This window comes from Fistularia commersonii, chromosome 15 (assembly GCF_037954325.1).
Source record: "Fistularia commersonii isolate RoL2024-O1a breed Wild chromosome 15, RoL_Fcom_v1.0, whole genome shotgun sequence".
Taxonomy (NCBI): domain Eukaryota; kingdom Metazoa; phylum Chordata; class Actinopteri; order Syngnathiformes; family Fistulariidae; genus Fistularia; species Fistularia commersonii.
This window is the reverse complement of record NC_141298.1, coordinates 11,038,957-11,051,823: the sequence shown is the minus strand read 5'-3', so window position 1 is coordinate 11,051,823 and position 12,867 is coordinate 11,038,957. Positions and strand designations below refer to the sequence as shown.

At 49.7% G+C, this 12,867-nt stretch overlaps 1 protein-coding gene across 1 annotated transcript; it reads left to right on the top strand.

Annotated features, from left to right (window-relative positions):
- The first annotated feature begins 439 nt into the window (after nucleotides 1-439).
- On the top strand, nucleotides 440-11,984 carry kcnk4b (potassium channel, subfamily K, member 4b). Its single transcript, XM_086160672.1, has 8 exons — nucleotides 440-499; nucleotides 1,201-1,333; nucleotides 1,539-1,809; nucleotides 8,503-8,617; nucleotides 8,687-8,847; nucleotides 8,931-9,117; nucleotides 10,760-10,902; nucleotides 10,983-11,984. The coding sequence occupies exons 3-8, from the start codon at nucleotides 1,621-1,623 to the stop codon at nucleotides 11,559-11,561; spliced, it is 1,374 nt and encodes a 457-aa protein (XP_086016798.1). The 5' UTR covers nucleotides 440-499; nucleotides 1,201-1,333; nucleotides 1,539-1,620; the 3' UTR covers nucleotides 11,562-11,984.
- The last annotated feature ends 883 nt before the right edge of the window (nucleotides 11,985-12,867 follow it).

The following is a 12,867-nucleotide window of genomic DNA, read 5'->3' as shown; positions in this document are numbered from 1 at the left end:
AACACTGAATATGCTAAAGCATGCTTTTTTTTCCTTTTCTCAAAAATCTTAGCGTCCTCTGTGCAGGATGATCTTGCTGTTTCCTCCACATTCATCAATGCTCTCTCTCTCTAGCTCTCTCCCCCACCCTTTCATATAAAGTCAGTTTGATTGAGTATCCTTTTTCTCTCCCTTGTACATTCAGCAACAGCCTTCTTCCTCACCCATGCATTCACACACACCCACACATGCTGGGTGTGTGGCCGCATAACCCATGTCACAATGCATGAGGTAACTGCTATTCCGGGGCTCTTATGGTCCTGGGTTTGGAGCTGAGCACGGAATAGTGGGACTGCGGCGCTCCAGTTGGAGGAGCAGCCTCAGAGGTAATAAAGTAGGTTTTCTAGAGCGATGGCTGGGTTGCAGCAGCAGCAGCAGCGGTGGTGGCGGCGGCTGCAGCAGCAGTAGAGGATAGACTATTCATATTATAGTTTGTCCGTTAGCGTCTCATCGTTCTGAGGTAGGTGTAGCATTTTTAACATTTCTTTAAAGCTGCCGAAGTGTCCCACTGGTGTGTGTTTTGAGTATCACCTCTGCATGGCACGCGCAGAGCACCCAGGGGCAGCAGGAGTTTGACAACTTGTGCTAACTTTCAGCTGCAGTGTGTGTTTTATTTATGAAAGCGGGCGGTCGGGTGTTTATTCCCGGGAGCTGTAAAATCCTCTCCGGGAAGAACGGTGTACGTTTATCGCTCTGAAATTTGGACCCAGACCAGCAGATCTGCTGACAGGAGAAGTCGGGAGTTTCTTTCTGGGACCCCGTCTCGCGATGCAGAGGGGGTTGGGGAGTTGCAAGTAGTAGGCGTGCCTGTCCAAATAATAAGGGTAGTGCCTGACGCTTCCAATCTTTCAACTCCTCGGCGTTGGCGATGTGAGGACGTCTATGGTCTCAGTCTGAGAACGAAAACGACCTCTGGGTCTGAGTGGGAGACCGGCAGCTGGCTTCTCAGCCCATCTGTCAAAGGTCTGCTGCCGATATCTCGGAGAAACACCATCCTTAAACCCGGCGTGAGCGTCTCAGAGGAGGCTGACGATGACTCCGCCACGCCTCAGACCCTCATCTCGCTGCTGCCACCAAGGGCTGGGGGTGTTTTATGTCTCTCATTCAAGCGTGGACCGCTGTGAATCCTGAACTGATTTCTATCCCCCCGCCTCCTCACAGTGTCCCCTGCCTCGGAGTGCGAGGCGGACGGGCTCCCCTCTGGCTACGGGTCCCGGGACTCCATCCTCAAGCCTGGTGAGAAGAAGAAAGAGTGGAAGAGGCGGCGGTGTGGGAAACCCAGGCGTGAAAACAGGTGAGCTGCGGCGGGTTTTCACCGCTCCTGCTCCATCTGGAGGTTCAGATAACAGGTCTTTTATTGAATATATTACATTTGTGTCAGCAGTGCGGCGACGCCTGAGTCCATTAAACGCATCATGTGCAGTTAATTGATGCATGCGTGCAGGCATTTAGGAGTGTAAAAAAAAAAACCAACCCTGTGTGGTCACTTGATGTTCCAGCTGTAGCAGCTGGGATCCAGGCCACGGTGCCGTCAACAGAGGCAAGGAGCCGCCCGCATTTGACCTGGGCGGAGGTGCAGCCATGCGCTGCTCCACCCTGCTGGGCATCCTGACGGGGGTGCTGCTCTACCTGGTGCTGGGCGCCGTAGTCTTCCACACCCTGGAGGCGCCAAGGGAGGAAGGCAAGCACACGCAGCTGCAGTGGGTGTGCCGGGAATTCCTGCTGAACTTCTCCTGCGTGGGGCAGGCCAATCTGCAAGCCCTAATAGAGGTACCGGACGGCTGGGTGGGATCTGTGCTGAACTGCCTAGAAGGTCCGTTTTCAGCCTGTAACATAAAAGATAATAGAATGGACGACGTTTATAGACCTACGCAAGGTTGAAAGCGTCCCCTTCCAAAGCCATTAGACGCAGCGGCAATCCTTCCAGTGTGTCCGGCAACAAGGGTTATTCCGTGCTGGCTGGCTTCACACCATTACCGTTTTATTGGATGAAAATTGCAGCGTGAGTCACGGCACATCCTTCCGTGGTCATTCTCCTTGGTCGCTCGGGCTCTGAATGCACCGGCTTTGGAGGCTACTTGTTCAAGAGCAGCTTTGTGCGGCGGCGACTGGAATACACCCGTTTTACTAACATCAGCACATCAGTGTCTCCCGAAGGGGGAAAAAAAAAAAAACCCCTTAACACGACTGATGACTAACCACATTGGCTTCGGGGTTTTGGAAGCATTGACTGCAAGGTGTTTGCACAAAAAATGCTGAAATAGCAAAAACGTTTGAATATCTTTTTAAGACCTACGAGTGGGGTTGTAATGGTCTGTATTCACTGGGAGTCCCGTAGTCGCCGTCGAAGTCGCTCAACATGATAAATGATAATACTACACTTTATTTCAGGTGCCTAATGGCCCTAAGAGGAGGGGTTTGAATAGAGAAGGGAACTGAACTGGGAGTCGGGGCTTCCAGCAATCACACGGGCAACTGAATTCTGAACCAGTCGAAGTTTATGGAGGGATTTGTGAGGGTGGCCAAGGTGGGGGTGTTGCAGCAGTTCAGACGGGGAGTGACAAGGCTTTGGACGAGGATGCCGTCTGTGTGGGGGGTGAGGGATGGATGGAGACCATTCGTGTTTGCTAGGTGGAAGTAGGAGGACCGGGTAATGTTACAGATGCGGGATGGAAAGGATAGCGTACTGTCAAGGAGGACTCCCAGACCCGGATGCAAGGATTTAGTGGCGAGGTAGACCTGGCTGTCATCCACTTAATAGTGGAATTCAACTTTGTAGAAGATATTGGTGTCAGTTAAATGAACTGAGTGCGGCCAGAAAGGTGAGACATGACGCAGTCTGACGGAGTGCGGGCGATGCCGATGGAAGCTAGCGGTGTGGCAGAAAGCACCAAAGGCTGCAATCGGGTCGAGAATCAGCCAACATATGGAGGTCAAAGGTGATTTCCATGAGTGCAGCTCCAGGACTATGGAGTGGGCGGAACTATTGTGGGACCGGAACTATTGTGGGATATGTGACAATGGAGTTGGGAGGCAACCATTTTGTCCAGGGTTTTGGAAATGAAGGGTAGACTGGAGATAGGACGGTAGTTCCTTTGGTCTTAGTGGTTGTCACCAGATTTTTTCAGGGTTGGATTATGGCAGCGGATGCATTTAACAAAGATATGATTAAATATTGTCTCATTCACCTCTTTATCTCATTTAACTTTTTTTGAAGTGTCTTGCTCCTCACCTTTTGAGACACCGATTAGAGATGAAGTGTCTCCCTGGTATTACTCTGCATATCGGAAACTAATCGTTACTTAAAGCTAATACACATTTAGCGCCCCCTTGTGTTCAGGAGGCCCCTTTGATGTTGACAGCTCAACAGAATGACGTGTTTATGCGCCACAGTTTAAGTGCAATGTGTGTGTATACGTACACAGTGAAACCTTGACTTACGAATGCATCAACTTATGACTTTTCCAAGATACGAGCAGTTGCTCAGTCAATTTTTTTAAATCTAATTTTTTTAAATGTATTTATTTATATTATTTTTATCTATTTAATTCGTTTAATTCTTAATTATTTTTTTTCTTTGTGAAAAAGCACAGATCTGAGCTACGTGAGTGAGCGGGATGAGTGTTTGACACCCACATACCCACTGCTGTCCGTGAAGTGTCGTTTAAAGACAGTGGGATGCCCCGCCTGCAGTTAGGTAGCCCTGAGAAAATCATGGAAAAACAGGAGTGAGGTGTGTGTTGTGGACTCATCCATGAACAGGTGGAGAAGTTGTTGTAGGTGAAATATGGTGACGGGGGGCATCATCTGTGAGAAGGTAGGAAACATCGAAGGGGTTGGGCGAAGGGGACAGCAGGCATGTCAACGGCGTTGGGAGAGTCGTTCAAAGTCAGTCAGGCAATGTTTGACGGTTTTAAAGAGGAGCGCCTTCACTCCGTCCATAAATGAAGTTTAGACATGAAGTGTAGCAGAGTGTGCATGTTACATTCAGCAACTCGTTGTAGCATTAAGTGTGTGGCCAGTAAGTTGACTGATAGAAAAACCAACCTCCTTCGCTGCTGCTGCCGTCTTAAGTCAATACACTTAATAGAACCTGTTTGTACATTACATTTTATTTTTACATATCATTTGTTATTCATAAAGTGCATTTTGCTTATTTAAAAACACTTAACAAAACCAGGGGCTGGAACGGATTAATAGCATTTCTAGTCATTCTCATGGGTAAATTCAATTTGATATACTAGCAAAATGGGTGCCGGTCACAGAAGAACTAAACTTGAAAGTCAAGGTATGTATATGTGCGTGCGTGTGTGTGTGTGTATGTATGTATGTGTATATACATGGCTCAAAAAAATAAACAGAAACATTAAATAACACATCCTATCTGAATGAATGAAATATTCTTATTAAATACTTTGTTTTTACATAGTTGAATGTACTGACAACAAAATCATACAGAAATTATGACAGTCAATCTCAAAATGTAAGTGGAAAAACATACTTAAGGGTGATCCAACTTTGATGTAATGTCCTTAAAACAAGTCAAAGTGTGTGCGTGTGTGTGTGTATGTGTTGCGAGAAGCAAACAAGGAGAATATTGACACCCCCCGCTGGCTGAAGTGATGCAAAGCCTTGCGGTTGTAGCTGCCATGGCCAGGGTGTTGAAATTTTTTGGTTGAGAGGAAACACCAGCCCTTGTGTTGGATATTTCAGTTTCTCCAGCAATGGCTAAGTGCCTGTTGCCAATCTGCACACGCTCCGCAAGGTGACCCGCACATTAGCGGGGTTGCGTCGAGGCGGTCACACACATCAGGCGTGCGTCTCGTGCACGCGGAACAGGTGTGTGTCCGGATCGGCGCTGTCAGGGCGGCTCGGGCACGAAAGCTGATATACGAGCGTGACGAGCCTCCTTGATCCATCCTGCGATTCCTACGGGAGGCCCAAACCCGCCCTGCTATGGGAGCTGTAAATGACAGATTTAGCTTGTAAAGTCATCTGTGGATGCGGCGACTGACTGGAAGGTTAGGAGAGGCATGGCGGTCATAACCGGCCCTGTCAAGGCTTCTAGCATCAAGGACAAATTACAACCGCTTGCTAATTGTTAAAATCTTGAATGCTTAAATAAATCGGACCGCATCTGAAGTTAAGTGCGGGAAAATAAAGATATCAGCAAACCCACCGGACCTCACGCCGCTTCCATATAACCCGTGAGTGAGTCGGGCAGCTGTTACAAAGCCATTCATCAGATGTTGTTCTGAGCAGCTTGCAGACACCGTGGCTCGGGTTTCAACAAACCAGGGTCAACACAGGTTGCTAGGGGTTTTCTGCCGCGCCTGTCGCCGTTGATACACGCACACACGCTAAATCTCATAAAAACTGAAGCACTTTTTCATAAAGCTGCAAGCAGAAATACAGACCTTTTGGCGGAGGTGATAAATCAACCCCCTGTCAAGCTAATTTGATCAAAACAAAACACCATAAACGACATTATCGCAGGGTTCTCATATTTTACCATGTAAGTAACAAATCGCCATTGTCTATCATTTCAGCTGATCAGTTCGCAGCTGAGGCATGCGGGCGATCAATACATGCGCGGTCACAGTTGCTGATGCCGCCAGTCTCAGTTTATTTCATTAGTTTCCATTTCTCTTAGTGACATGATCAATCTGTCAATTGATTTGGCAAAAAAATTAACGTTTTCCCGTCTTATTTGGAGAAACGAGCCTTAATTCACATCTAGGTTCGGGACTAAGCCAGATTTAGCTCATAACACTAAAACCACCGGGTTTCGCCGGATACCTGAAACCACCATCGGGGTAAAATGTACCCGCTAATAGAACACACTGGTTTTCAAGGTGCAGGGTTTGTTTATGTACCAATCTTCCCGTGACAGTCACATTCCAAGCAGTGCAAAAGCCTTTATTTATGATGTAGTATTTATATGTGTGTTTTGTGTTTTATTGATAGCTTAGCAACAGCTTTGAAAGGAATGACAGGACAGTTTGCAAACTTTTATGAGCACATTTGTTTTGTGCCGCAGATTAGCCTGGAAGGTTAGCAAGCCGCTGGTTCCCATATCGATGACCACATTATTGCAATGACTGAAGGGCTGGGGGTAAAGCGGAGGGCGGCGCAGCCTTGCTTTTTCTAGAAGGCTCTGGATCTTCTTCTGGTGGCTCAGAATGTGAATCACTGGAGACGGCGCTTCCAAACAACAACGCTCTCCGTTCACAAACGTAGCGCTCACCTCTTTTCTTTCACTCTGTAGCTTATGATTTATAGGGTTGTCTCTCTCCCAAGCAGCGGTAGCAGGAGAAAAAAAAAAGTGTTGCCATAGCAACACTTCATTCTGCAAGTGTGAAACGAATTCCGTTAAAATGACTACCTTCTGGCAATTTTAGCTATAAACAGCTGTTTTTTTGTTTTTTGGGTTTTTTTTTTAAATCCAGCTTTCTGTAAATCTGTATATACAATTTTTATGGGGTGGTTACCTGGCACATGTTTCAGGAAAAGTTAAAGTCTCCAGTACTGTCCATGGAATATGTTACATATGCTTCAAAAATGGCCGCGGGTAAATTTTACCCGTCAAAGGCTGAAGCTCATTTTCACCCGGTACCATTTGAGTAAACCTTTTATAAACAGGAAAAACGTATCAACGATTGGGACTTCACTCAGCGGACGTGGATGTTTCCATGATTCCATGATGTCTGGCCTGTCGCGGTCAGTCCGATGGGCCGAGTGCACCGTGCCAGCTCCTGGCGCCGGCCAAACGGGGGCAACCCATGAGGCTCTCAATTACGTGGGTATGCGCCCCTTGGAGCCGCGGCGAAGCGGCCGTGGCCACTGGACGCCCTTTCCTCAGCAGACATTCCCATGTGTCGGAGTGAGGAAAACCCCCAGAGCGACGGCTGCATCCATCTAGCTACTGTCTCGCTGTCCGAGAAGGCTTACAGTGAAGCTAATGGAACGCGGCCGCCGCTAACGCGGGCATTTACACCTGTGCTCCCGCCGCCTCGGCAGCCATGATTCCTGCTGTGGGGAGGCGTCTGTTGTGGTCCGCTTGTCCCGTTGTCCCAGCGACACCCACTATATCAGGAACTAACGCAGAACCACATCGGACGGAGTCACGCAACCTAAGCCAACATGTAGCTTTGGGGCCAAGGTGAAGGCATGTAGCTTGAAGGCCGAGTCCGAAGTCGGACCCCCCTGAGCTCGGATGTAAGAACTGCAGAGAAACCGCGGGGTGGAACGTCCTCGTTGTCGCCAGATTGTTTCTAGGTTATTCATCAACCCGGCAGAGAAATAACACCCGGTTGCGGCCTCTCTCATTGTGATTTCTTTACATCTGATTAAATTCGAAATTAATTCATTCATTCATTAAACCAAGTTACAGCTGGTTTAAGATTAGATAAGATAAGAACAACTTTATTTGTACCAAAGGAAATTGTTGTGTCAGACTTTCAAGTAAAAACCTACCAATAATAGTAGGAAGGAGGGAGAATAAGAAATACAATAAAATAGAAAGTGTCAAAGTGAAGGCTATCAAGTGATATAATAGATACTGGAATGATATTATAGATACTGGAACGCTCAATGGGGTTTGTTCCAAGATTACATTTTTGTGGGTTGACCCAGCAGAGGGTTTGAGCCTGACACATGTATTTTATTTAACTTTTGATAAGCAAACAGGACAAACTGGGAAATGCAACTGGTGGTTCGCTTGTGAGATTTTCAAAATAAAAGCACAGCCGTTTAGGGGTAGCTGATGTTTTGCGGAACTGATGATATGAACGAGGAGCCTCAGGGAGAAGAGGAAATCAATATTGTATTGATAAATATCCCGAGCCGAGAAGAGCTGGATGTCGGGGGGGGGGAGGCGGCGTTGTCGGCCTAACGGACTCTGTAACCAGAGACGTCCCGGTCATTAAGACTAATGACGTCTGCCGAGAGCCGTGTCTGCCGACAGCGCCATCATTTTCAGGTTTAAATCCAAATTAATAAATGCCCAGCGAGCCCCGGGCGGACACGCAATTAGATGAGGGAAGCGGGTGATTTGTGCCGGCAGAGGGAGATTCGCCCGAGACGGACCGCGACGGCACGGCGACGCCACGGCCCGGTCTTTTGTCACCGCCGCCGCCGGCCACGTCGGGAGGACAGGTGTGCTTTACAAAGCTTATCTGATATCAGCGCTGACGTAAAATCTCTGGAGATGACTCCAAATGAGCAAATGAATCAATAATTAAATGGCACTGCGGACATTAATGGACTTATCGATGAACTCGTAAAAGCTGTCCAATCAAACGTCAACCTCAAAGGATGTTTTGTCGAAGGGCTCCCTCAGCGCTGGAGCCCAAAGGACGCCTCCCGCTCTACCCTCTTGTCGTTTTCCTTCAATGAGATGTTGTTCTTAGAGGTTCTGGCTCTTTTTCATCGTTCCTTTTCTTCCCCGCCTTCCCGTCCCAGGAGGTCGCAGAGGCCATCGGCGCCGGCGTGGAGCCCAGCACAAACGCTACTTACTCCAGCCAGTGGGACCTGGCCAGTGCCTTCTTCTTCTCGGGGACCATCATCACAACCATCGGTGGGTGCCCCGCTGAAGGGCGGCTCAGATTCCCTAGGAATATTTTTTAAATTGCTTCTGTGTGTCCAGGCTTTGGGAACATCTCCCCCAAGACGGAAGGAGGTCAGCTGTTCTGCATCTTCTACGCCCTGGTTGGGATCCCGATGTTCGGCATCCTGCTGGCTGGGGTCGGGGATCACCTGGGCACCGGCCTGAGGAAGGCCGTAGCCAAAATAGAGACTCTCTTCCTGGTCAGAAGCCGAAACCGAGCTCCCGCCTTCTCCCGGGTTTGTGTCCGCACGTTTGCCACAGTGAGTTGTCTTCCTGCCGACAGAAATGGCGCGTCAGCCCGACTATCGTGCGCGTGATCTCGGCCGTCCTGTCCATCCTGCTGGGCTGCCTGCTGTTTGTCGCCGTGCCAATCCTGGTGTTTAAAGAGGTGGAGAAGTGGTCCTTCCTGGAGTCGGCCTACTTCGTGGTCATCACCCTCACCACCGTGGGCTTCGGCGACTATGTCGCAGGTGAACATCAGCTGATCTGCAAATGATCCCCGACAACATGTTTCCACTGCAGCACCGCAGAGGCGTTTGGCTCGCGCCCTTAGAATTCCAACCACAGTGAAACGAACACCGTTCGCTTGTTTGTGCCTTTTGCAAGCCTGTCACAATCGTCGTGGCTACGGCTAATCCCAGAGCGGTGACCTTGTAAAGTCATGTCGGAGAGTCGGGGGGGCGAGCGCCATCCCCGTTCGACAGCGAATGTTCCCAACACATCTGTTGTTTCTTTGTTGGCAGCCAATACAGCGCCTCATCAAGGGGATGCGGTCGGTACAAAAATGGCGGATGTCACTGCTGACGATTCCTGAAATTTTCCACCATGCGATCGCGACATCGTCCGGCAACAGAGGCCTTCAACTTCCAGTCATATACCTGACTGAAAATTCACCCTGCCGTGATATAATTAGGCCTTACATCCAATGATTTTTCACAGTCAAAGACTAAAAACTGAGTCAGAAGGTTATTTTAGGAGTCTTACTGGAGGGGCAGTGCACCCGTCATCGTGTCTTTAAGTATAAAATGGTCATCTCAGCTGGTTTAGATAGTCTTTTCTGACTCTTGAGCTTGTGACAAAATCAAATGAGTTTGATATCATCGAAAGCCTTTCACGGCAAGTCTTGCCGTAACACAATCGACAACCAATAGATGAGTTCCGACAAAAAATGGAAACAGGAAACTTGGTAGGCAAACAATCAACAGAGCGTCAGAGACACTATTTGTCAGCGGTCTGGATGAACAGGAATGGTGAAGGATGTCCTGATCAGCTTTGAGCGTCCAGAAGGAGGAGCGGACGGTGGAGCTGTGAGCGGAACAGATGTCAACTTGTATGATATTAACTCGACCGTGTGAAGAAGGAGAAGCGATGGACTTAAGTAGCAGAGGCTCTGCAGATACCTGTTAAAAACATTGCGTGGGAAAAACTTGCTGAAAGAACCTACTTACAGTCTTGTAAATAGTGGCCCTGTATGATGGACAGTCTTTGTAAAATCTCAGCCCGAGCCTAGGCTCTGACAACGAACGTGTCCTTAGATGTGAGAAGGCGTAAGACGATGGTTTTCCACGAGTCTTTACCTAATCTTTTCAAAGTCTTCCGATGTATGGGGTAGCTTTACACGTCGGTCCTCTTTATACCAGCACAGGGAATAAGCTCTTGCTCTGAGGAGTTCAAAAAGCTTGGAGGCCGAGAGCTACGTGAGACGCTAAAGCGGCCCGATACTTTTTAGCTGCAAACAAAATGCATCGAGAGAGGTCGGTTCCGCAAATTTGTTCATCTGAAATCCTCATAGAGGGGGATAAATGAAGTCCACCCAGCTTGCGCCCCCCTGGAAGTTGGTAGAAGGGGTGGCGCCCTTCACCACGCCGAGAAGAATGACCTTAACTTGTCATCCATTAATACAGATCAGTCGGTCCAGATGCATGTGTTCCACGGACAGTTTTCATCTCCAGGTTCAATTATTCATGATCGTCTCTTTTGACGGATAAATTATCGATGAGCTCTTCTGAAGTGTGGCGTGAAATTTTGATTCACTTCTCCAGGAACAGCGCGGGCACGCGTACACCTCGACCGCAAACCGCTGCTTATTTCTTTATTTCCCTCCTCTCCAAGGCGATTCGGGACACGCCGGGAGCGACCATTGGTACAAGCCCTTGGTCTGGTTCTGGATCCTGCTGGGTCTGGCCTACTTCGCCTCCATCCTGTCGATGATCGGCAACTGGCTCCGGGTTTTGTCTAAGAAGACCAGAGCTGAGGTACTTCTTCCATTCCGTGGTCAACATTCAAGTAGTTGGAAAGGAAACCTCATTTCCTGTGGTCTCCTTCCCCCGTTCAGATGGAGGGCCTGCGGGCCCACGCCACCGACTGGACCCAGAACATCCAAAATATGTCCGTGGATTTCCGTATCCCGGGAAAAATCGACGACCCCTTCAGGAGACGCAGGCGGAGGCGCCGCCACGGCACTCGCTCCCATGGCCACAGCACATCGGCCCCCGGAGCCCCGCAGGGGGAGCAGGGGCAGCCCGAGACCGAGACAGGGTCCGAGTCCTACACCTCATCCTACACCTCGGACGAATCGGAGTCTGAGTCAGAGACGGACTCGCAGGCCACGCAGTCGGAGCAGGTGCCCCCGGATCCCCATTTCTCTCAGCCCCTGGACTACTTCGGGGAGAACCTGGCCTTCATTGATGAGTCGTCTGATGCCCAGAGCGGGAAGCTGCATCTGGACCCCCTGCTGGATCCGACGCGGCAGAAGTCCGGGCACAGCCGCCCGCACCGACGGAGGCGCCACAGGAGACCCGAGCCGCCGAGGAGCCCCAGGCCCGACAAGAAGGGCCGAACGGACAAACCGGAGCCCAACGGAAACCCCGTGCCTCTGCCGGACGTACCGCCCAAGCCTCAGGACCGGACCTGACGGGTCCGACCGGACTTCTGGCACGAGCCTCTGCCCGACACGACCCAGATGAATCTGCCAACTGACAGGATTCCTGCTTGTGTATCGCTTACTTACTTAGGCACTTTGAATGATCGCGCCGGCGGGTGGGTTCACCTACTGTCAAGTCGTACACCGGCGTTTCCCTTTCCCTTGCCGGGGAGTCGGCGCCCTCTGCTGGGCAGTGACAGAAATGCAGCGGCTCAAGAACGAGCACTTCCGAGGGGGCGAGGGAAGATCAGCTGCCGCAGCAGCTGCTATTTGTGACGTCACAAGGTCCGACAAATCCGATCCGGCCCACAGTTAGACTGGCTCTTTGACTTGTACATGTTTTGGTATGTAACAGATCTTTTTAAAAATATCGTTTGTGACAATGTTTGCGTTTGGATGGCCGAACCCACTAATCCTACTGTACTGCATAGACTGGATGTAATAAAGAGGTTTTTTTTTTTTAACGGATCATGCAAGTTGAGGTTTTATTTTTCCACAGGGGGGCTCCTCTGAGCAGGGGCGGGGTCTGACCTGTCAGTCACGGGGCCACCTATAGAGACCTCCAAGCATTCACCCTCTCATTCACGCCTACGTACAGATCAGAGTCGTCAGCAAAGCTCAGAACATGGAGAACCCGGGCCACCACGGGACCAGAGCGCGGAACCCGCTTGCTGTGAGTCGATGCTGCAGACCGCCGCTCCACCTCGCAATAATATGAAACAATATGAAACATCTGTTGTTATAACGTTTGTTATTTTTTAATAAACAATATTGAAGTCCGGTTAGCGCTTCCACCTCTCTGCAAGAAGGTCCCTGGTTGGATTCCCATAGTGTCTCCACGTTGTCCCATTGTTGGGTGTTTCTCCAGGTTCCTCCCAGCCAAAAACCTGCAGGAGGTTGACTGGAGACCCAACATTGTCCAGACAGGTGAATGGTTGGACGTGTCCTTGGGCTCTGCCACAAACCCCCCCCTCCTCACTTCCCCTCCGCCTCTTCAGGGTCCCGGTCTGTTTTCTGGAAGTCGCTCTCCCCGCAGACCTGCTGTGGTCGTCTGCGGCTGCCGAGCCGTCTGGTAAATCGCTGTAATTTATTTATCCCCTCATCTTCCTTAGTGGCACTCAGGAAGATTACTTTTTTTTTCGAAAACCTGGTTTCGCTACACGTCCCCCCCCGCCATCTGTCTCATCTCCCACCTGACAGTCGAGGCAGACGGCCGCCTGAGCAGAGCGAGGCGATTTAAACTTTTTTTTTTTTTTGATGTCACCGCAAGTAAAGAGCTTTTAAAAAAACGCGACTC